Source organism: Hermetia illucens, chromosome 4, assembly GCF_905115235.1.
Source record: "Hermetia illucens chromosome 4, iHerIll2.2.curated.20191125, whole genome shotgun sequence".
NCBI classification, from domain to species: Eukaryota; Metazoa; Arthropoda; class Insecta; order Diptera; family Stratiomyidae; genus Hermetia; species Hermetia illucens.
This window is the reverse complement of record NC_051852.1, coordinates 152646285-152670454: the sequence shown is the minus strand read 5'-3', so window position 1 is coordinate 152670454 and position 24170 is coordinate 152646285. Positions and strand designations below refer to the sequence as shown.

Genomic DNA, 24170 nt, shown 5'->3' with positions numbered 1-24170 from the left:
GCATAGCGGTCCTGGTTTATACTGAGTGCAGGCTCAGCGTTCATACCAGTGGATGCGAGGCATAACACCTCTGCCGCAACTAAGGAGTACGGCACCCGAGTTGTACAGCGCAATTCCACGCTCGAGCTCCGAGGAGCTCCGCCCGCGATGTAGGCATAACCACAACCACCATGAAACTCCCACAAGAGGGCCAACCGCAAATAACCGGGCCGCGAACACATCCTCCAGGAATTCTCCTGGAGCATATGCTCTCAGAGGGCCATCCCGGTTCCCATGGTACCAGATAACCCTCGGTGAGGCTTCGTGGCCGAAGCCACTTGAGATGAGTCCCTTGCAGACTCGGGTCTGATCGCCCTCCTCGAGTACGTGGGGATGGAAGGCTTGGACGTGATGATGCAATTTCCAATCTTAATACAGGCGTAAGTTCTCTTGCGGCGCTTAGTGATGAGGATCGCTTCCGCCTTTTCCTCCGCGAGTGTCAGTCCAGCACTCTCTCACCAAGCCTTAACAGCACTGATTGCTTCGTTGGAATACAACTTAGCATCTTCGAGATGCTTTGCAACCACAACCAGTGCTATGTCATCGGCGTAACCCACAACCGTGGCCTCTTCTGGAATCGGAAGGTTAAGTACATCATTCTATATGATGCTCCACGATAGTGGACCCAGTACAGACACAACAATCGTCGCCAGATGGTACAGATGGCGGTACATCGTTCAAACACATGGTTTGCAATAAGGTTAGTGGGGTTTCAACTGACACTTTACGAGCAATCAGTTTGACCACCTTAAGATCAGCACTAGATTTAGGAGTTGTCTTCTGGATGTGCGTAGCAAGAGAAATGCTGACATCAGCCTCGAAAGGGGTCACCATCTGTGTTGCGTCCGCCACTATGATTCCCCAAATTCAACGTCGACTGCTTGTATGATCCAGCTTTCGGTCGACAATGGTCTTCTCCCGGTTGCTACGCAAGTGGTCGGGAACGTCCCGATGAGGCGTCATAAAATCTGGCTGACTACGGAATCATGGAGGATGATCGATTAACGGAAGGAGTTGAAGGCTCTATTGACCGCTGTGAGTGGTGGTTGGTGTGGTGCACTCGAACGCCGATATCTAACGAAATCCTGAAAAGTTTACCGTAGTGTGACAAAGAGGAATTTCCTATTGCGTTGATCAGAGAAGCAGAAACTGCAATGATTTCAGAAGTGTATATCGCATCACGAAAGAACTTGCATGTGGTCGCAAATCTTTCAATGATCATGTGAAGGATGTTAACGGTCGACTCCTCATCCACGATGACAAGCAGCTGAAAAAGTGAAAGAAACATTTCACCACAGTTCTTAACCACGCCATATCCACGGTAACATGCGAATATGGACTGTTCCTCCAAACAGAAGAGAAATCATCTCGACCAACAATGCAGTCAAACGGAGTAAAACCCCTGGGCTTGACGGCCCCGCATATCTATTCATTGCTGCCCCTGCAGTTTCTGCAGATCTACTAACATCACTCATACAGAAATCTTAAGAATTCGAGACATTTTTCAAAAAGCGGAAGAGGCGATGCTCATAAAGATTCGAAAGAAGAGCATTTGTTTTGGGTGTGACAATTGGAGGAGTACCTGTGTGCTCCCTGCCGTCGCAAAGATAATAGCTAAAATAATCGTGGAAGACATCAAAGAATATCTCGAAAAATTGGTCGACTGAGAGCAGGTTGGCTTCTATACTGGATCCTCCTCTGTTGACCACATCAACACCCTACGAATAATTTTAAAGAAGTGCGCGAAGTTTAGATCTTCGCTTTACCTGCCCTTTATTGATTTCGAGAAGGTTTTCGGCAGAGTGACCGTGCTAACTGAAATATATCTGAAATGCCCTTCCTATTTCAGAGAAAGTAATAGCTATTATCATGGCATACAATGGTGCAAAATGTAGCGAGTAGCATAGAGGTAAACTCCCAGAGGAATTTGAAGATTGAAACGGAGTCCGACAAGGCTGCATTCTGTCTCCAAAACCATTTTTTTAAATTAAAGGCTCCGTGCTGTTCCGAAGCCGTAAAGGACTTGAATAGACCATAACATCTTATCTCAAATCCAAACCCCCGCTGATGACATTTGCCCTCTCACCGAACCAAACAGCTCCGGATTTGTAAAGAGAGACAAGTAGATTCGGACTCAAGACAAATACCAATAAAACCAGGGTTCTCAGTCTGATTGGTTTACGCACTATTCACATCCGCATTAATGGGCAGAGCATCGAAGACGTTGATCAATTTGTATATCCAGGCAGCGTTGCTTCTACAGTCGGCATCCAACGGAAGTAGCAATCGAGAGGTCACTCATTAGGAAGGGACTACGCTGTGCAGTTCCTAAGAAGGCAATGAATGGGTCGCCTCAGGAACACTTGGCGCAGGGCAGTAGAGGAGTAGTGTAGGGTTCTCGATACTTCCTGGAAAGAGTTGAAGCGCTGACCATGTTCGATGATGTATAGGAGTAGTTGTGAATGACAACCATCTATATAAATTATGTACATAAACTGGGCATGAAGTTATGGGTGCTTAGTTTCCTTGACATGATCCCGATAGGCATGCTAGGTTTGCCATTCAAGGATGTCGCCCCAACCTAGAGGCTCGGTTTCCGATACCTTTCTATTAAGATGAAATCTTCCAAACATTTGGTCCGTCGAGTTGGATACAGGGATCTTCCAAGATTTCCATATTTCTCAGGAATATCCCGAAGACGTTGCTGACTACCGCTGTCTACCCTCATAAACATCTTCAATCGTGAGTATATATATATATGATATTTGTGTTCGGAGTTTTATGCGGATTTAAGTTCCTAACTATTTGGAGGATATACAGTTCGCCGCTCTTGTCCGCATTGCGCTTTCAGAGTTAGGCTCTTGTTAGTTGTTGTCTATTTTACGCAGATTTGCGGTTTATAGTAGTTTACGGGAAGATAAGACTACGTTTAGTATGGTTTCGTTCCGCATCGGCCATTTGGAGGAGAGTTTAATTGTCTGGGGAAATACTCACCTTATTGTGTTCCAAGCTGGCTCCGTCCATTGTTAAGTTCAAAATGGATTTCCAGGCTATCATCGACTCCCAACAGGAGCAATAAAGTGGAAATCTTGACAAAATCCTTAGTGAAATTCAGACAAAAGAAAAGATCTCGGGAACGGTCCGAATCTGCGTATCAGCATTTCCTTGCGGCCCATAATCTTCTCCTCAAGGAACATGGTCCCCAAGATTGAGTATACTTTCGGGAGGGTAAGCAATCGCTGATGATAGAGGTCTACGCGAAAGGAAAAAGACTTATATCTCGTGTGTACGGGGATATTATCACCGAAGGGAGCAGTGGCGACACCGAGGACGTGTTCCGGGGTAAGACGAGGCAGTTCGATGTCTATTCTTGACCAAGAAGAGACCGACCGTGACACTCGAGCACAATCAGCCTCAAGTGCGCAAGCATGGAAGCGCTCTGAGAGTGACTCTCGGTCGCAGGATAATACAAACCACCAGATCGAACCCGATAGGCCCATATGGGCGAGTTCCACCGACCTCGCGGTGATTATCGTATGGGAAGGCACCGAGTAGAGGGTTGGCCATCATAGAATCAGTGATATCGCCCTCGGCCGAGCCCATCTGTGCTTGAGTGATCCAGTACCATCGGGAAAGCTTTGGATACTATGAGGTCGGTAGCTCAGAATCTGTTGAAGGCTGGATTTAACTGCGAGGAAGGGGTCCCCTTAATAATATTGTCGACCATGAGTATTACAGGGAAGGTCCCCATCATTTTCCAACATAGAGACTTCCTACTGCAAACATTTATTTTGCTGAAATTAATCATGAATAACGTCGCTTCTTTCGCATATAGTACACACAGTCAACGCTAATTAACGAAGTTCAATCAGTGGTTCAGTGATTGATGACAAAATTATGTAGATTGGTGTGTAACAACACATCAGTGCTTCCCCACTTCAGGCAATTTCGTCCTGGAAAGCTACCTTAATGATATCACTAGTGTATGCAGCCTAGCATTCATCATTAAATCATATTATCTGAAATTTCGTGCAAGAAAATATTCAATAGAGCAATTAGGGATTTACTATGTCCAGCTCTGCCTGCACTGATACCATTAAACACGATACACCCCTAAGATGGATTATCCAATGATACTTACGCACTCCACCGACATCAAATATTTACTCTTAAATAATAAATGATCCCCAGGCTATATTCGTTCGAATTCACCTTTCACAAATCACCTTTTCCGTTCCTTCAGCTCTCACGGGCGATACAGCCTGATACAGTAACCTCGTTTAATATTCGAAGAAATACACGCAAATCGATAGCAGTCAGAATTCCTGAAAAGAAAAATCCTCATGGGATTTCCTTTCACAATTCCCGTCTATGGGCAGCGAGAGTTACGCACGACCTTATGGAAGTTTGTATGACTAGTCGTGCTATTAAGGGACTACCCTAATATTTTAGGGGATACATAGCATAGCATAGTGAAGTAAAATGCAAATCTACATTTTTTCAGGAAAGTTTATTTTTTTTTCTTTTTCTTTTTCAACTTGTCAGGATTGGGTTGTATGCGATTAACTGTTAGGCCTACGTACTCAAAGTGACTTGATTCGTTGGGAAGCTTTTTATGCTTCTTTGATTTCTTATGTCTTTTGCCGTTGGGTTGTACTCCGCTTCCAGGATCCGGGGTCCCCTTTTCCACTTTGCCGTTGCTTGACTTTGAAAAGAATTTCTTGATGGTATCAGACAGTTTTCGTTTTTCTAGTTCAATATCGTCCTCATCATCACCATCAATCTCCATTTGCTCCACCTTCGACTTTGGCTTCACTGAAAGTGATATGAAATCAGCCCATTCAGCTGGCTCGGGTTCCAACTGGTCAAGCTCCAATGGTTTGGAATTATCAGCACTTTGGGGAGTGAAGGCACGTTGACTATTGGTTTTACGCTTAAGGAATAGTGACTCCACATGTACTACGTCCTCCGGTTTATTTATATTTTTCCTAATAGGCTCCTTTATGTTCTTGTTATCAACGCTATTCATTGATTGTGAATAATATCTGAGTATTCTCTCCGATACAGGAAACGATGACGCTTGTGTATCAGTTATCCACTTTTCAACAAGTGGACACTGTCCTGATCTATATCCAAACGCTATGCTTTCGATACCAAATAGAAATTTTGTGAGCGCCTTAAGGTTTGGCACGCAGAGCACTTTGCATGATTTATGCTTTGACAGTGTTAGGTTGATGATTTGGGTTGCTACAAACTTTGGCTTGATGTCGGTAGACAGGAAAAAGTAGACATCTGTGTTTCGGTTGATTTCACGAACTATTTTGCTTAATCCGATGAACAAATTATCTCCTGAGATTGTGTATTTGCCATTTTGCGACTCCTTAGCTTTTAGGATGTGTGTTTTCAGTTCTTCTGTTTGTTCATCACTCAATACAGGCCTGCAAGCATAAGAATGAAATAATATTTTAAAGTCAATGAAGCACCATAATAAAGGTGATACCGAGGTAACAACTCGGAAAGGTGGTAAACTAAATAAACAGAAAAACTTTTCTCAACAAATTTGTGCTTTTCTAAATTATACTGCAAATATTCATCATCATCAACGGCGCAACAACCGGTATCCGGTCTAGGCCTGCCTTGGTAAGGAACTCCAGACATCCCGGTTTTGCGCCGAGGTCCACCAATTCGATATCCCTAAAAGCTGTCTGGTGTCCTGACCTACGCCATCGCTCCATCTCAGGCAGGGTCTGCCTCGTCTTCTTTTCCTGCACTGCAAATATTGCAAATTATTAAGTCTTAGCCTAAACAACCTATTCCACGAGATGTTGGTTTCCGATAACTACAGTGAGTGCGTCGTACTGTCTCCATCCTACAACCAACTGGCACTTCAATTCACCGTGCATTCGCCCGACCCATTTCTCAATACTTCATTGTATGGGTCCAGTGCTCTGTTTTGGAATGTACAGCTTTTTCCAAGTGGTTTTTCGGAAACCCATAGTTACCTGAGATGGATTCCGCCATCTCCCCTGGTAGAGATCGTACGTCTCATTCGCTAAAAGATCCAAGTGATCATTCGCGCAATGATTTTAACCTCCCCATATTCCACTGGCCTAATCATCCTAGCCTTCCAATTCATTCAAACAACCTCTCCCAGTCTTCCCTTCTACTTTCTTCCTTCATGAACACTTGTTCTGCCCTGAATTTCAATACCACTAAAAACTCCTTAGCCTGCACTCTCGATCTCTTCCTATCCAACCTCCCCGAGCGACACCTCTCTTTCTTTCCTTGCACATCCCCGTATATCAAAACTGACCCCCACTGAATTTGAGGCGGAGTCACCCTGTTCAAACTGCACGTAAATCTACTCAGTTCAACTTTCGCAAAACCAACTTTGACGATCTTAACTCAGCTTTGGCGTCTATCAACTGGGTTCACATATTAAGCAACTCAACGTGTGATCAAGCTTTTAGCACCTTTTACAATATCTTGTCCGACCTCCTCTCCTATTATGTTCCTTTTCCCCTGCTTGCCTACGTTCGTACCCAACTTGGTTCACAACGGAAATCTTTAATAATATTCGCCTGAAACATGCGCATGCACGGGCTCCTAAGAATGACGCCGACCTTCCTCACTTTAAGGCTATGCGCTCCACTGTGAAGTCGATGATTAATAAAGCGCATAAAAAGTCCTTGTTGAGCGTCGAAGCCGCCGTTGCCTGCGGTAACTTGAAACCCTTTGGTTTTCAGACTCGCTATTCCCGTAATCCCACCCAATATCTCGCTTTTTCTATCAGTTTTGTTGACCCCACTGCTAACTCCCACCTCCCCTACCCCACCTCGACCACTCCACCCCCTACGCCTTTTCTAACTGCAGGCTACTCCGAATCTCTGGCCATTCTTCTCCTAACGCTTTCCTTGGTTGAGTTGCTCATTGGTAATCTTGAAACAAAACGGGCTCTCCTCAAAAGTCCCAGTAGGATCAGCCAGCTATCCTAGGTTTTTCGTTTCCATAACGCATTCCACTGTCACTTCCTCTGTCTCTAATGTCGAAAAATAATGGCCTGGTGGTCACTACGGATGTAGGGTTCATTTAACTATTAGAACATCACATTCGCCATTGAAGTACTGAATCATGTCAGGTCGACGGTCGAACCTGACTTATATCAATATCAGATCGTCTTTCTGCATTCGTCTGATTCGGCTCATACTATCACCCAAGTCTATCAATTCCGACTTCGCTTACAGTTTCCGGAGGATATCAGCCTTTACCAATATTGACGCAGTAATTGAAGAATTACCAACTTTCATCCGGGTTTTCGCCGACTCACCTTTCCTTGTTATAGGGATTTTTCTTGTTGCTCGCTTGCTGGATATCAAAGAATTCACTCAGATAGGTCCCTATTGCATTTCCCCGCGTGCACACCTATCTGGAAAACGCAGGCGATACCTTTTCAATATAGTATCACCTGCATTTTCCAATTCTTCTCTTTTAGTGCCCTAATATAGGATAAGTTAACAACCTTATATTTTGGTGGATTAGTTCGTTCCTTGCTCATTTATGGGTCCTCCCAGTGAAAAAAAAGCTTTTTCAGTTTGCTGTCTTCTACGTTCGTTTTTTTTACCAGCATAATGTCGTATTCCTTTTCGATTTCCGCGACGAATCTCACCAAGGGGCAATGATGCCTTTGGTGGTCGCCTCTGAAATTTTCAATCCTTATGAAAAGGATTCGGTGTAGATCTCATTTCCACTCCACTATTATCTCTTGTAGCATTAGAAGTCACAATAGCTAAATTTCTTACTGCTAAGGTACTGCAGCCGCTGAATATTGACAGCTGGGAGCCCACTTCCCACTGCCAAAAGCCACTGGCACTGGGTTTCGGTGGCCCTGCGCCGTAAGAAAAATCCCTTTTCTCCTCCCCATATTTGTCATCAATATCGTTTCTTTTTGTTATCGGTGACGTTCTTCATGCTCTCCTATCCGGAGGACATGGAGGAGTTCAATGGATTATGACTTCTTTCCTCAAACACCTCGACTACGCTGATAGCACCTGCTTGCTCTATCACAGGGTTATGGACATTTGCCAAATGGCTCTGTATTTGGAAAGAGAGGCAAGTAGAGCTGGATCGAAAATAAACACTAACAAAAGCTAGATTCTTAGTCTCAGCAGCGCAGGCGCCGATCAATTCCGCTCTGGATCCTCCTGCATTGATTACATCAACACTCTACGGATCATTTTGGAACAGTGCGCGGAGTTTAGATCTACGCTTCAACTGCTAGTAATCGATTTTAAGAAAGCTTTCGATGGTGTGGGGAGGAAGTGTATCCTAATAGCTATTATCAAAGCGACATAGAATGGCGCAAAATGTCACGTGCCGCTCCGAGGTGAAATTTCAGAAAATTTTGAGGTCCAAATGGAGTCCGACGATCAATGACGTTCTTCGTGCTGCCTTGTTTGGAGGACGTGGAGGAGTTTAATCGACGATGACATCTTTCCTAAAACACCTCGAATACGCTGATGACGTCTGTATGCTCTTTCACCGGGTCATAGACCTCGGGCGAATGGCTCTGGGTTTGAAAGGAGAAGCAGGTAGACTTGGACTGAAGATAAGCACTAATAAAACCAAGGTTTTCAGTCTGACGGAGCACCGCAGTCTCCATATCTGTATTAATGGGCAGAGCATCGAAAGCGTTAATTAAATGATATAACTAGGAAGTGTGGTCTCTGCTGCGAATTGGATATCGTTCGACGGATTGACAGTGCTAGATCAGCTTTCGCTGCCTTGTCTAGAATCTGGAATTGCAGTTATCTCAAAATCAAGATCAAGTTGAGACTGTTCTTTCTGTGTGGCTATATGAGAGTAACACCTGGAAAGTGACCCCACTGTTACTCGAAAGCTTCAAGCATTCATGAACACCTGCGACGTATCACCGAAGTACGCTGGCCTGATACTATTTCAAACGAAGAACGTGGTGCACATGATGTAATCCCAAGGCGAAAGATACACTGGATATGTCACACATAAAAAGGGAGATATCACGCAGTGCAGTAATTGTAGAGGTATCACATTGCTGAGTACCGCTATCTCCGCTATTCTGCTAGGTCGGATAACCCCATACGCCCAAAACATCATTGGCCCATACCAAAGGGGGTTCACTCCAGGCTAATCAGACCAATGTGTGAGGCCAAATAAAATCAGCAGGACCACTCTTGAAACCATTCGACATCAACAACGGTCTAAGACAAAATGATGCCTTACCATGCGTCCTTTTTATGCTGAAGTAAATACAAGAGGCAGAATCCTCTTTAAGTCCACCCAACTACTGGCCTATGCTGCCGATATCGGCATCTTGGGAAGAACAATGACCGGGCTGCACATTCATAAACGCAAGACGAAATATATGGTGGCAACGTCAGCACCAAAAACAAAAGAACCAACAGCATCAAATCGCACTGGTCAATCGAAAATGATAAAGATAACAGATTACAACAAGGAGATTTACAACCTTGAGACCGTTGATAATTTCTCCTACCTAGGGTCGAAAATCACAGCCGATACCAGCTACGGCGATGAATTCCTACATAACGACGAAATATATTAGCAATACCATGACCGTCTGGTTGTGGATAAAATCCGGTTAGGTAGGTTGCCTGTGAGTCCACCGACCCTTTCCCGAGCGTTCCCACCGCTCTTGCCATCTATTTATGGATCTCTCCCTCTCACTCTTCTTCGTCCGCGATGAGGAAGAGATTGACTTCGCATTGTAATATTCGCCATCTCATCTGCCAAGACGTCAATCGGCATCATTCCAGAGATGACGAATGCTGCATCATCTGAGACAGTCCTGAAGGCAGAGCATACCCTCAGTGCTGTCCTCCTGTAGACTGCACTCAATTTGTTAGTGTTAACTAAAATCTGCAACGCCTCCCTCCAAACTGGGGCGCATAGAGTATGATTGAGGTCACCGCCCTGGCTATAAGCAACCTAGAGGTATGCCATGGCCCTCCCATGTTAGGCGTCATCCTCGCCAGGGCCATACTAGCAGTGGATGATTTATCGCAAACATACTATACGTGTTGCTTATAGCTGAGCTTTCTATCAATCACCACCCCCAAGTTTTTGATGGTCAGCTTGGAAGTGATGATATGATTCCCGATTTTAATGCGGACGTAATTTCTCTCTTCTCTTCCGGCGCTTAATGATAAGGACCGCTTCCGTTTTTTCCTCCGCAAGTGTCAGACCAGAGCTCTCTAGCCAACTCAGAATCTTCGAGATGCTCTGCGACGACAACCAGCACTATGTCGTCAGCGTAACCCACCAGTGTGGCCTCCCTCGGAAGAGGAAGATTAAGTACATCGTTGTACATGATGTTCCACAGTAGTGGGCCCAATACGAAACCTTGCGGAACACCCGTGGAAACAACATACTCCTGGGGTCCGTCATCAGTGTCATACCAGAGCATCCTTTCAATCAAATAACTATCGACGATAGCAGCGAGACAGGCGGGAATACCAACCTTCGCTAAAGATTTCCGTATTAGATTCCAATTGGCCGAATTGAATGCATTTTTCACATTCAGGGTTACTACCACGCAATATTTGCTGGTACTACCCTTTCCGTAGATTACATCTTCGCCCAAACCAGTAACCAATTTGATGGCATCTATGGTTGATCTGGATTTACGGAACCCATACTGCCGATCTGAAAGGCCGCCTTGGCTCTCAACAACCGGAAGTAATCTATTATAGATTACCCGCTCTAACATTTTCCCCACAGTGTGACATATGGGCCGGTATGAGGATGGCTCACCTGAAGGTTTGCCAGGCATAGGCAGAAGTATCAACTTCTGCCGCTGGAAATATTCCCTCGGACAAGCACGCTTCGAACAACTCAGCAAACATGTCCGGCCTGGATTTCATGACAAGCTTATGGCCTTATTCAATACTCCGTCCACGCCCGGCGCTTTATTGTCTCCTATTCTACTGCAGATCCCTAGCAGCTCGTTTCTGGAGACTGGTGGAATTGTCGTCACATTCAGAGGTAGTTGGAATATGTCGGTGCTCTCCTCTTGCTGGGGGAATAACCCCTGGATGATTTTCAGCAAGAGGGTGGGACACGTGATCTGCGGAGATGAACGGCTTCTGAATCATTCCATCACGATTGTATAAGCACTCCCCCACGGGTTTACGTCCGCTTCTGAGCAGAGTTCTTTAAAACATTTTCCTTTGGTTCGCTCGATGGCGAGCTTAAGGGTTTTGCGGGCTATCTTATAGGCGCACTCTTTTTGTCTTTGATCGACTCTACCTACCGCCATCTGAGCCGCTCTTCTGGCTCGGGAGCAGGCTCTTCGAAGGCCGGTCAATTTATCGCTCCACCAGTAGTTTGGTTTACTACCTCCTAGGCATGGACGCGTCACATGCTTTGACGATGCATTGGGCCACATGGACGGCTCTTTCCGTAGAGGCGCCTGCTTTATCAGATTGATCTAACCACACCTCTATGAAGGTCTGCTCATCCAAAGATTTTGCAGACCAGCCTGAAATCTTTTCCGATTTCGGGCATGACAGCTCTTTGTCATGTGGCTCGACACATGTCTCAAAGAAGAGTGCCTGGTGATCGCTGTAGGTGTAGTGTTCGCTGACGCACCAGGACATACCACGCGTCAGCGCAGGGTTGACAAAGGTCAAGTCTACAACCGAGCCTGATCCCTCTTTCTGAAAGGTGTTTACAGCACCTTCGTTGGCCGAAACTGTCCATCTGCGCAAAAGCTTCTAATAAACTGCGCCCCCTAACGTTTGATTCTCTGCTCCTCCATTCTAGGGCCCAAGCATTGAAATCACCAGCAATCACCTTTGGACTTCGTCCCCTTGCGTCGAGAACAAGATTATCAAGCGTTTCCTCGAATTCAGACAGTGGGGCGTAGCAGCTGTATACATATACACCACTTATTTTCGCCCACACAAAGCCACTGGCTGCCCGACTTGCAATACATTATATGGCCTGTCGACCGCAAGCCCATATCGCCGCTCGCCAGTCGAATCTGTGACCCATATGCCACCGTGACGGTTTCTATATGGTTCACTTATGATGGCAATTTCCACTTCAGATTCGAACGTGGTCTGCTCAAGTAAATCCTGAGCGACCCTGGAATGATTGAGGTTTATTTGAATAAACCCCATTTTCTCATTGCAGTGAGCGCCTTCCTAAATTCCGGACATTTGCCACTTCCAGCAATGTGCCGGTTATCCTGTCCCTCGATTACTTCGCAAAATAGGCATTTGGGGTCCCTATTGCACTCTCTGGCAATATGGCCTTTCTCCCCACAACTTCTGCATGGATCGGATTGACAATGCTGCTGATGCCTTCGCGAAGTGCCCAAACATGAGGCACCTGAGCACCTGTTAGTGAAGTTCGTTCTCTTAAACGGCAGACAACCCATCCAATCGGAACCCTTCCGGTAACTAACAGCATCTGCGCTGCCTCCGTTGGTACTCGTTTTGCGGCCGTTTGAGTACAACCATAGGTTTTTCGTAAGCCTACAACAGACCCCTCTGTAAGTTCTTTCAACTTGAATTGCTCCTTTAGGGCAGTACAAATTGCTTCTTTCGATGTCACTTCATCGAGATCCTTACTTTGTATACAGATCTCATGTTTTTGGGCACGCACTGCGGCATTCTCCACAAGCGAGTTTTTGACTTGAGTGCGAAAGTCACCAGTTACGCCTACGCTGGATCTTTTCAGCTCGAATATGAGATCCCCTTTCTGAGTTCTTCGGATTCTGTTCACATTTCCACTCAGATCTTTTAGGTCGGGGTTGGCTTCGACCTTTTTGTGTATCTCCGCGTAGGACAGATTTCCCTAACTGGAGATAACAATGGCATCTGGACGAGTTCGCACTTTTGCTTCTCGTTTCGCTTTTTAAGGTTTTATGTTGAGGCTTGGCATGTGTGTGGATGCACCAGAGCGCCGCAAGCGCTAGCGACCAAGTCAAACACCCTGCCCACACGCTTGCCCTTGAGACCTTTTGTTAATGCTTCGCAAATATCTGAACACTGTGTTATACTAAAGAAGAGAATTTCGAAAAACCGTGTTTGTATTAAGAAGATAAAATTTAGCTAAAAACTTCCACAATATCCTAATATTGTTCATTGTCAATATTTAGTGTGGTTTTTCCATTAATTATATATTTTATTCATTTTTTATAACAAATGACAATTCACTTCAATTCAATTACAAAAAATGTGTCAAACACAATTCCGTACAGTTTCCAATTCTGCCAACTCACGTGCACCCTGTACGAAGCAAATTTTAGCGGAGACTGTCGACACCTACGTGACAGCCCGATTCAACTGCAACGCCGCTCAGCCGCTCATCCAAGTTCTCAACTGAACTCTTATCAGCTGTCATGTGTGTTGACAATTATCGTATTGCGTACGATTCGTGGGGGTGAATTTTTGAAAAAATTAAGTTTTTACTTTCCCGTGTCAGAGCAGACACCGAGCACAACGCAACTTACGGATCTCAGCTGGAGAATCGAAACGCAGAGGCATCCATTAACCTATCGCCAGAGGTGAGCGAGTATTTTTGCAAGTTTCCTATCGATTGGTTCAATTGTTGTTCCGCCATTAATCGCTCGATGTAACGATAAAGCTAATCGTCTCCCAAAATAAACACATCATTGCAGACCTTGAACACACTTTTCGAGTGATATCGCCAGATTGCCAAGAGAGGATACCGTCGAAGACAAACCACAGACTGATAAAGGCCGCATTGGGGCTTGCCTTAGTTTTTGATAGAGGTAAGCAACGTAGTTTCGGAGTAACCTCGTTTTTGGTCTAATTTCTGGAACACTCTCAACAGATTTATTGTAAATAACGCAGAAGCATGTCGAGGTGCGCTCCTCTTTGTCACGTTTAATGCTTTCCATTGTGTATGGCCACCGAGGGAGGGGAAAGTTTCGAGGGAGAAGTGCAAAAGTGAAGCAATAACACCCAAATTTTTATTTGACACCACACCCAACGCCAAATGGAATTGCAAATGCCAAAACAATCGATCCTGCAAACAGAGGTACCGCTGCTTCTACCAGACGTGCGTCTGCGGAAATTAGATAAGGAACCCAGCCGAGTGCACGTTGACAAACCACACAAACATAAGCCGAAACTGAGCAAGACGCAGCCGAAAGATCAACTCAAAATACTGCAAAAGTACCGCACCAAGCAATTGAAGTCGCGACACACTCGACAAGAGCAGGAAAATCAAAACTTACCAAGCAATATGTCAGCTAAGCATGACGATCTCAACGCTAGAATAAACAAAGAACGTTCCAGGAACCGTCTCGAAACTAAGGCCAGATTGCAACAGTGGCCACTAGATAGGGTGCTTCAGCAATCAACAGACCAACAGACGCTCGTGCAGCAACCGGTGTTTGAGGCGCAAATATTGGAGCAACCTCAACTCGACGGGAAGGAGCAAGTCATTTTGTTGCAAGAGCCGGGCCTTAAGTTACCAGAAATCGTGCAAGTCACCAATCAGCAAGGAATCCTTCCACAAGAAGTGGTCCTCGTGTCGTACAACGGCGAGCCGGCCCCAAGCGAGACCGGGATCATCGCGTACGATGAAAGCGGTCAAGTGTTACTTATTCGCGAGTCCGACATAAAGTCCGTCGAATCCTACAAAAATCAGCACCTAATCCACACGTTTGACGGAACGACATACATAATCGATAACAATACAGAAACTACGACCGTCGAGCCGACGTACATTGTCTGGGACAAATCTCTCCCGACGAGCAGCCCCTACTTGGTAGATGGAGTGGCTTTGGCAAACGTTGTAGTGCCAGACGAGGAGGCGACAATTTTCACTGAAGACGTTTCCGCCAATAACACTTATGGCTTTCAAGATTGGGATGATCTCGACATCTACCAGGCTATGACCGCCTTCAGAATAGCCGAGACTAGTGAAACTAACTCGGTACTGGCGCAACCGCCAATCATGTCTACCGTGGAGAATCCGTCGCGCGTTCGATTGACCCCAACAGACTTTAAGCTCACCAGGAAACCGACCGACCCTGTCTGCGCAAGCCAAAGCATCGAGGATAGCCTAGCGAAAATCGGTGTGATAACGACAGAATCGTCCAACATTCCAGCCACCCTCCAGTTGCCTTCAACCGTCACAGACCCGACGATCACCTCGACAATCCAGAACGTCACAAGCGAGGAGGAGGACGAAAGCAATACAATAATCTACACCAACAACGAATACTGGCAATGATCGGCGCCTGTCGTTTGGTTTGTCGCGAAGTTACTTGTGTCGTTTCGTCAATGCAATCATTTGTTCTAATTCTAGCGCGCTAATACTAATTGTAAATGCAAACAGACAACTAGACACTGCACAACTCAAATTCGCTCTGAAATGAAAACAAAATAAATTGTTTTAGTAGAAAGTTTTGTAGTGCAACCAGTCGGTATTGGGCGGTTCGTCTCGTTATCTGCCGCGAGACGTAGGTGCTGCTGGCAGGGCAGCTGGAAGTGATGAATTCTGTGGCGGCTGCTGTGCTATTTGTTATCGGTCGATATTGTCGGTGCCGGAGAGCTACACTACCTCCCCGGACGCTCTTAAATCAAAAGTAGGCTTTCTATTTTCTGGGGACTTTAGCTCGAATCCGCAGGAGGGGGAGGGGGGGGGCAGTTTTATGAGTTAGTTCGTCTTTTTTCTTTCTTTCTTTCTTGATAGGTTTTGCCTCACCTGATGGGGTGCAATTTTGTGGAGTGATTTCAGAGTTATAACAGTTCAATTTAGGTTTAATTGATTTACTTGTGATTCCTCTTTTAGGCGTTTCGATTCCTTGCCATAAGTTCTTCTGAATTATGTAATTAAGTTCTTTTCTTCTTCTCTGCACACTTTAGGACTATTTTATCCAAATGTAAAACATGGAAAGTGATGATACATATTTAGTCAGTCAGATATGTTATAATTATTTGAAGAAATTGTCTTGATATAGTTTAAACTGAATAAAAGAGTTTATTATTGAAAATCAGTCCTGTTTTTCCTAAGCTCAGTCGCTTGCTGGTAGCTACATAGTGTAGCCATAACTTCTGTCAATCGATACGTATAGCGAGAAATGTTAGGCCGCCGAAACTGGTAACCCTGCGCACGGTGAGTACCCAACCATACCCCACTTCCGTCAGACTTTCAGGTTCCGACGCGTGAACGACAACACGATGAAGTTCAGTAACTACGAAAAAAGAATCACGATTATTGCGTTGCACCAATGTGGGGATACGCCGAAAAAGATTCATAGTTTGTTAAAAAAGCCGCCGGTAAACGAACGATTTGTTTTTAGGACATTAGCTCGAAACAGCTGATGTGGTTGAAAGGCCACAGAAGAGGCACCCGCGCTCCGTACGTCGCCCGAATGTCGTGCATGCTGTGCATGAACGTCGCAATCGTCTCCGCAAGCAGAAATGAATGTCGGCGGAAATGGGCGTTTCAACTCGAACTATGAGTCGTATTTTACGTGAAGATTTCGGTCTCGGTGCGTTAACCATATGTTAACGCCAAAACTGAAGGAAATACGGCGAACTCGGTGTGCTGCCTCTTCTGCGACTATTTCCCGGTAACAAAATATGGCTTATTCTGATGAAAAAATGTTTACCATTGAGGAAAAATTCAACCGACAAAATGATGGCTTACAATTGTTATGAAGCCAAAGAAAATGCTCCGCTATCCAATGTCTTCACCATCCAACTTCTGTCATGGTATGATGTGGCGTCTCATATCACGGAGTAACTGATATTCATTTCTGCGAGGCCGGCGTCAAAACCAATGCGAGCGTGTACGAAAAGTTAGAGGACGTAGTCGATCCATTGAATGAATTTCTATTCGCTAGAAAGCCGTGGTGGTTCCAGCAGGACTCGGCCCCCACGCACAAAGCCAAGATAATTCAGCAGTTGTTAGTGGCGCATGTTCCTGGGTTCATAACCGGGGATGAATGGACCTCAGGCAGCCCAAATTAGAATCCTGTGGACTGCAACCTTTGGGCTAAGTTAGAGGAGCCTGCCTGCGATCGAACTTACACTGATTTGGAGAGTTTGAACGCCAGCATCGCGCCTGCAGCTCGAGAAATGCCGCTTCATACCGTGCGTGAAGCGATCGATGCATGGACTTTGAGCCTGTATACCTCCAAGCGGCAGATATTTTGAACAATTTTTTTTTTTCGTTTGAAAGTTCTATGTTTCCCTTTTCTAATGGTGTATTTTTCGATTGATTTGGTTTATTACTTCGTGAGAAATAAAGATTGGTTTGACTGACAGAACTTATGGCTATACTATGTACATAGTGAGGGTCACATTTCGCCAGAAATTTGTCCAAGATATAGCGATTGATCGAGAAGCGATGCACGATCATATTTGTTGTTTTGTTGTTTGTAAGAAGAATGCAGCGTCGAATGCTCGAATTTCCAATTAACACAAGCAGTTCCAGGACGTCCGAGAAGGCATCGACAACGCAAACAGAAATGTTGACAAAGTGTAAAAACTTTGAAATTAGATCGCTGCATTATGACTGATTTTCTAGATGAGAAAAGTGTGCGCCAAAATGATTCCGAAAGTGTTAACCGATGGCCAAAAAGAAGTGCAGCGAGTTGATAAAACGCACCGTAGACGACTACAGTTTTGGGGATAATGAATGGTAAAGAGACATGAACTTTGGTGTATAATTCTGAATCAAAACAGCAAAGCAACTGGTGGAACACTAAAGCTTTCTCGGGCTGAAAAAAAACGTTCGTGGGCAAATTCATAAAGTCAAAAAGCTCATCATTTTCGGCTCAAGAGTAGGGCTTACAGCGGATTTGTACTTTAGCTACAAGCAGTAAATAGCCAGTATTCAAGTCCCTACTCCGATGCGATACAATGTGAAACACGGCAGGAAAGAAAGGTTTGTCGCTTGTTGCACAATAATGCGCCGTCTCATCGACCGATGCACATCACCGATTTTTTTAGGAAAATTCGCATTTTATCGGTCAATCATTCTCCGTATTCGCCTGATCTGGCACCCAGTGACTTTTATCTATTCGGAAAACTTAATTTGCGCTGAAAGACATGCGCTATGCTGACATTCCGGCCATTTAAAAGGCGTGTACCGACATCCTCCGAGCCATGCAGGTCAACGACCTAAAATCGTCATTCGAAAAGTTGTTAAACCGGACAAATCAGGAGGAAGGAGACTATTTTGAATAAAATAAAACAATTTTATAGAAAAAATCCATTTTTCTTATTTTGAAAATGACCTGTTTACTTTGAGACATACTGTGTATAACGGCACAAAAATAATATCATACTACCAACACCTAACGCGACCTGAACATCACTACGTTATGTTAGCGTCGATGTGACATCACATTAAAAAAACATCGCCGATTGACAGAAGCGCTTGCGCGCCTCTTTGCTAGCCAAGCTTGGAAATGTGGCGTTCCTCCCTCCCGGGGCATTTTACAAGATTTCATATGTTCTTTCAGTGACCCGTGAGAACGCGAATCTACCGGAAAACACACGCGAAGCTAAAATGCGAAAAATGGAAGAGAGGATATCCATCACGGATCACATCCTTAATCGATGTTTCCACTGCCTCAAATATATATGAGGAGCGAGTTTTGGAGTTACCACAATCAGTTCCTAAAAATAACACATCGTTCAATAAGTCCCGGGACTAACTATGAAAACAACATTTTATCGGCAAAATTCTTTATTATTCATCAACATAATCTCCTTCAAGGGTTATACAATCATTCCAACGCTTCTCTAACTTTTCAATGCCATGTTTGTAGAACGATTTGTCTTTTAACTCAAAATAAGCCTCAGTAGCAGCGATCACCTCCTCATTTGAGCCAAATCTTTTTCCCTGGAGCATCTTTTTGATATCCGCAAAGAGCCAGCAGTCGCTGGGGGCCAGATCCGGCGAGTACGGAGGATGCGGAAGCAGTTGGAAGCCTAATTCGTTGAATTTGGTCATCGTTTTGATTGACTTGTGGCACGGTGCGTTGTCTTGATGAAAGATGACTTTCTTCTTCTTCATGTGTGGGCGTTTTTTCGCTATTTCGGCCTTCAAACGATCCAATAATACCATGCAGTAGTCGCTATTGATGGTTTTTCCTTTTTCGAGGTAGTCAATGAAAATTATACCATTCGCATCCCAGAATACGGAGGCCATCACTTTGCCGGCCGACTATTGTGTTTTTGGACGCTTCGGGCGGCTTTCACCGGTCGTACGCCATTCAACTGACTGCCGACTTGACTCCGGAGAGAAATGGTGAATCCATGTTTCGTCCACTGTCACATATCGATGCAAAAAATCCTGTTTATTGCGAGTAAACAGTGCCAAACAGCTCTCCGAATCATTGATACGTTGTTGCTGTTGTTCCATTGTGAGCAAACGCGGCAGCCATTTGGAAAAACCTTTTTCATAGCCAATTTTTGGTGCAAAATAGTAAATGCGCTACCAGTTGATATGTTCACCATCTTAGCTATCTCGCGCACTTTCATTTTGCGGTCACCCATCACGATTTTCAATACTTGCTTGGTGTTTTCGGGAGTTACTCCCTCATTTGGCCGACCCGAACGTTCCGCATCATTTATATTAACACGACCGCGTTTCACGTCGAATACCACCGACAAATGTTTGTTTTCGATGGAGTAGAGTCCGGATAACGTTTTTCAAGCCATTGCTGAGCTTGAACAGTGTTTTTTCCCCATTAGAAAACAATGTTTTATCAGCACACGAAATTCGTTCTGGTCCATTTTTTCACGATTGCAAAGGTAGCGTCAGTTTAACCACTATAGCTTTCTTGGTTATGTTTCGAATTACATCAAATTTTTTTTTTTCTTATCTGAAGGTTGGTACTTCTGAACCTTGGTATGTAAATGGTATTATTAGCGCCATTTCTACGCTAGTCCCGGGACTTATTGAACGATGTGTTAGTGTCCTATTCGTGGGGGTCTTGCGGAAGTTAGAGAGGAGTTTAAAAAATTGGACATTTTCTCGAGAGAGAAGAAAGTATACTTTAAGGGATTTTTCTTTAATTTGTTACAAAAGGCCAACAGCCGTTTGTCTTCCAGCAAGACAACAACCCCAAGTGCAATTCCTTCGCGGTACGAGAATGGTTATGTTATAATGTCCTACAACGACTCTATATGCTTCCTAAACCTGTAGCATTTGCTTGAACTGTAGGTCCATAAACAACATATCTTCTTAAAAAGATATTCCCGAAGTGACTCAACATCTTTTCAATTTGATGCACCGTTGGCATATAGCTGTATTTGTTGGCATATTGCTGCATTTCGTTAAACACTTCGATCCCTCACTTTCATTATACAAGATTAACCGATGCATCGGTCTCCGCCGGATTCTGAAAATTCAACCAACACGGGACCTCGCGTTCATAAATCAAAACGCGACCTAAATTAGAAGCTGAAAATAAAAAAAAATAACGGCTCGACCGCGCGCGCTGTTGTTTGGGTAGTTTCTGAGAATGGGTCAGTAAAAGAAACTATCAGTTTCGGCCATCCATACTCCACACCTTTCCAACAAATGTCAAAACTAATACCGGCTTCGAAAAGTGTGCATGGATGGGGACTCCCCTTTTAAATTCGTCGTAGAATGATGTTGCTCACTGTATGCGTGAGCGTTCACAGTTCCCACCTTTCCACCAAATTTGCTATCAATCGCTATAACCGTCTCCGAGAAAAACAAATCCTTAAAAACGGGCTGCGGATTTGAATTCAGCTCCCCAATTTACCTTATAAACAGTTTTTGCTGCTCAGGTCCAAAGCCATGTAAAAACGTGTGTTATTAATAAGTAATAAGTATTAAGAAATGAAATTGGATTTTTGGATTTAAGGCAAAGCGACCAATTGTTAGGTTTTTTTAAAAAAAATAAGTAAAATTTATTATTTTAAATGTTAGATGTTGGATTTAAATGAATGTTGGAATAGGAATTATGGTATTGAGAGAAGTAATTGGCGAAGCTCAGGGGTATTAAAAAAGAAGAAAAAAGGGTATATTTAATATTGAATGCATTGTGTTGCCAAGTTGACCTTGGAAAAGGCGAATGGTATACTACACATGCCGTAAAACCGAGGACACAACCAATTGCAAACAGGAGAACCATATAAACGTAACATTTATGTTCTCATTTCTTTTTTCTATTACAAAGTAAAGTATAAAAGATAAAAGGAAAGTAGAAGACGAAGCACAAATCGAAATTCCCTTAATTGCCGAAAATATCATATAGGTGGAATTCTTGCGAGTTAAGGACCCAGAGTCCGTCAACACCCAAAAAGAAATACCCCAAATAGGGATGAGATTAACTATTTAGGAACATTCCCAATAGAGATAAGATAAACCACTAAGTCGCTAAGTCCTTACTTGTTAAATATGAGAGTTCCTATACGCCGCAATCTACGTTATACGATAAGACTTTATGTCTACGGAAGTCATAAATCTAGACTGTATGGTTAGCAGATAAGGATTACAATAAGCGAAAAGTATAAATGCTCGAGCACTGCCAGCCCACGCTGGGCTTGGAGGAAGAAAGGGAGAAAGAGCTTGATTTAAACCTATGTCCAACCCATCTTACAATCCCTGTTATTGAAGCGATATCTGTTCTGAACTGTTATTAAGCGATATCATTTGTTTTTCTTTTTTAAACAGATAACTGCGAGTTGGAAAAGCGGGCATTCTAGAGACCCACGATACCATTATCGAGGAGCGTGCGCATTCTCTAGAAACCGATAGCCAAAGGTCGTAGCAGGTTTCAATTTTCTCCACTCAAAAACTACTTTCAGAAGGGGAAGTAAACATCTGAATACAGCCATGTGGGGTATCAAATGAAAGATGTCGACTAGCACTTCAAATCAATTGTTAGTTTCGACACTATTTAAAAAAGACGGAATCCCGTGGGGCGAGAGCGGTCAATTATTCAAAGGAACCGTTCTCAGAAACTTTTATACTTGAAGTTTACACTTTTCCTTCACTGTTCTTCGCCATATAGCTCTATCCGTTCCTACTCTTAATGTGGGGGTACAGGAGGATTGAGAGTGAAAACTAGCTTGCTTTCTGTTGATCAAACTTTTGAGGTATTTTTGTATGCTTTCCAGGATAATTATTTTGTGTGTGTGTGCGTTTTTGTTTTGTTCCACGTTGTCCCGGCAGGCTAACGATATATGACACCAGATACCACCTACGATGACTCCGTGACACAGTTGGCTAGACTGTTGTCTATGTTGCCAGCATGACTTGCAGGGGACCACATTATGACTACTTCTTCGCAATTCATGTATTTGATGTTTTTGTGAATTTCATTGACCATGTAGTGAGAGGTAGACTCTTTGCCCAGGAGCTGGCACACGTGTAAGGAATCCGTAATTATGACCACTTTCGTATGACCTTTTTCCAACACATATTTAGTGGCTAGCCAAAACGCTTGGAGTTCTGCTGATAACGTTGTGATTTGGTTTAGCTTGTGTTGACCCACAGTTTCAGCATGATCATTGACCGCTGCAACGCTTACATAGCCTCTTCTGACAGAAGCATTCGTGATATATAATTCAAAGTTTCTAGATTTGTAGTTGCATATGGTGGCATTGATCTCGTTTGCTAACGCTGTTTTTGGAATGTTTCCGCCTGTCACCTGAGTTATAATTACTTGTAGGGGGGTGGAGAATTCGATTTTCTGTCAACCTTCAGGAGGTCAAAAAGATGAGAGAGACGTTTGTAAGTTGCAGAAAGGCCATTTTTAGCGTCTGCACTCTTTTGGACATTTCGAAAGACATAAGGTCGATTTGCATGAAGCCTTAATAGCTCCTTAGTTGCTAGAATCGTTATTCTAAGATGAGGCGATGGTTCATTTGTCAGAGCAAAAGTGGACAGGTGAGCTGTTTTTGTAAGCCCCAGGCATCTTTTTAGGAGTGTGGCTGCTATTGAGGTGATTTGGTTGTTTAGGTATCTGGGTGCTATTACAGATGTGGCGGCGGAGTAATCTAGGATGGGTCGTATTAGAACTCTGAAAAATTTAATACTATTTTCAGGAGGAAGGCCCTAAGAACGCCCAGTAGAGAAATTGATGACTAGCAGCGTTTTTAGCCTTATTGATCAGGATAATTATAGGCATCATCTTTGTGATAGCAAAGCTTTTCTCTGATTAATGCTTTTCTTTTGGGGTCGACCATTATAGAGCTCTTCTGAAACGCTCAACCGTTTACAATCAACTAAAAGTTCGCAGAGGTCCCTAAACACTTTATTTTTTGAAAGTTTAGTCCAATAACTCAATACATTTTTCAAATATATTTAGTACTTACCAGTACTGCGGGAAAGGATATGCAAGAACATTTTTCAGCTTTTGTGATGGCTTTTTCTTCCCACTCGCATTTTTAGGTTTCGTTTCCTTTGCCGTCATTGTCAAACATTCACAAAAACAATCTAATCCCGGCCGGTCAATGAATTGTTTATTTCCCGCAACAACTCAACTGTCAACTGCACGTGCGGAAATTTTAGCACAGTCGTTGCCCCTCTTTAGTTCAGTAGAGTACCAACATCTCAAACCCCACTTGAGTCAATTGACATCTGTCAGATGAATAAATTTATCTCCCTGTTACGTATAGCTGGAATTTTGCGCTAAGAAGAAGTAGGAGATTCTCATTAAATTAAGGCGTCTTAATATAAACAAACGACGTTGTTTTGAATTTTTTAGAATGGCAGCAGCCCCACCCGCACGGCAAGGACTGAAGGCGTTGATTCTACGCGGCTGGAATGAAGTGCCCGACATCGTCGGTGGCTCCGTGCTTGCCTTGATCGGATTGGGTTTCATCGGGGTAGGACTGACCAACTATTACCGGAAGGATGGCGAGAATAAGCGGTACAAGTTCACCTACGTCGTGTTCCGGGACGATGACCCACGGGCGCAGAAGGTTCGCAAGGACTAAGAGCGGGAGTTCCAAACAAGTTTTCGTGTTTAGCAAGTTTATTCGTAAATAAAGTTCTTATGACTAAATCCGTGACTTGTTCTTAAAACTACTCAATGAAGGCGACTGCTACAGTGGGATTGGGTTGGAATCTTAAGAAGGTCTCATCGACTTCAC

At 44.0% G+C, this 24170-nt stretch overlaps 3 protein-coding genes across 3 annotated transcripts; 2 read left to right on the top strand and 1 right to left on the bottom strand.

Moving 5' to 3' along the window:
* Positions 1-4530: 4530 nt before the first annotated feature.
* On the bottom strand, positions 4531-23604 carry LOC119655732. Its single transcript, XM_038061782.1, has 2 exons — positions 23391-23604; positions 4531-5477 (listed from the first exon to the last, which is right to left on the bottom strand). The coding sequence occupies exons 1-2, from the start codon at positions 23486-23488 to the stop codon at positions 4550-4552; spliced, it is 1026 nt and encodes a 341-aa protein (XP_037917710.1). The 5' UTR covers positions 23489-23604; the 3' UTR covers positions 4531-4549.
* Positions 13403-16075, top strand: LOC119655731. The gene is made up of 3 exons (XM_038061781.1): positions 13403-13609; positions 13724-13837; positions 13900-16075. Exon 3 carries the CDS (start codon positions 14065-14067, stop codon positions 15307-15309), a length of 1245 nt encoding a protein of 414 aa, XP_037917709.1. The 5' UTR covers positions 13403-13609; positions 13724-13837; positions 13900-14064; the 3' UTR covers positions 15310-16075.
* LOC119655735 lies at positions 23566-24082 on the top strand. The gene is made up of 2 exons (XM_038061785.1): positions 23566-23716; positions 23783-24082. The coding sequence occupies exon 2, from the start codon at positions 23784-23786 to the stop codon at positions 24012-24014; it is 231 nt and encodes a 76-aa protein (XP_037917713.1). The 5' UTR covers positions 23566-23716; position 23783; the 3' UTR covers positions 24015-24082.
* The last annotated feature ends 88 nt before the right edge of the window (positions 24083-24170 follow it).

What these genes read in the sequence shown, in the direction of transcription:
- LOC119655731 (XM_038061781.1), top strand. Translation starts at nt 14,065, where the DNA reads ATGGAATTGCAAATGCCAAAACAATCGATCCTGCAAACAGAGGTACCG.
- LOC119655732 (XM_038061782.1), bottom strand. Translation starts at nt 23,488, where the DNA reads ATGACGGCAAAGGAAACGAAACCTAAAAATGCGAGTGGGAAGAAAAAG. An exon ending in TATCCTTTCCCGCAGTACTG is followed by an intron (nt 5,478 to 23,390) that starts GTAAGTACTAAA and finishes TTATGCTTGCAG; the next exon opens with GCCTGTATTGAGTGATGAAC.
- LOC119655735 (XM_038061785.1), top strand. Translation starts at nt 23,784, where the DNA reads ATGGCAGCAGCCCCACCCGCACGGCAAGGACTGAAGGCGTTGATTCTA.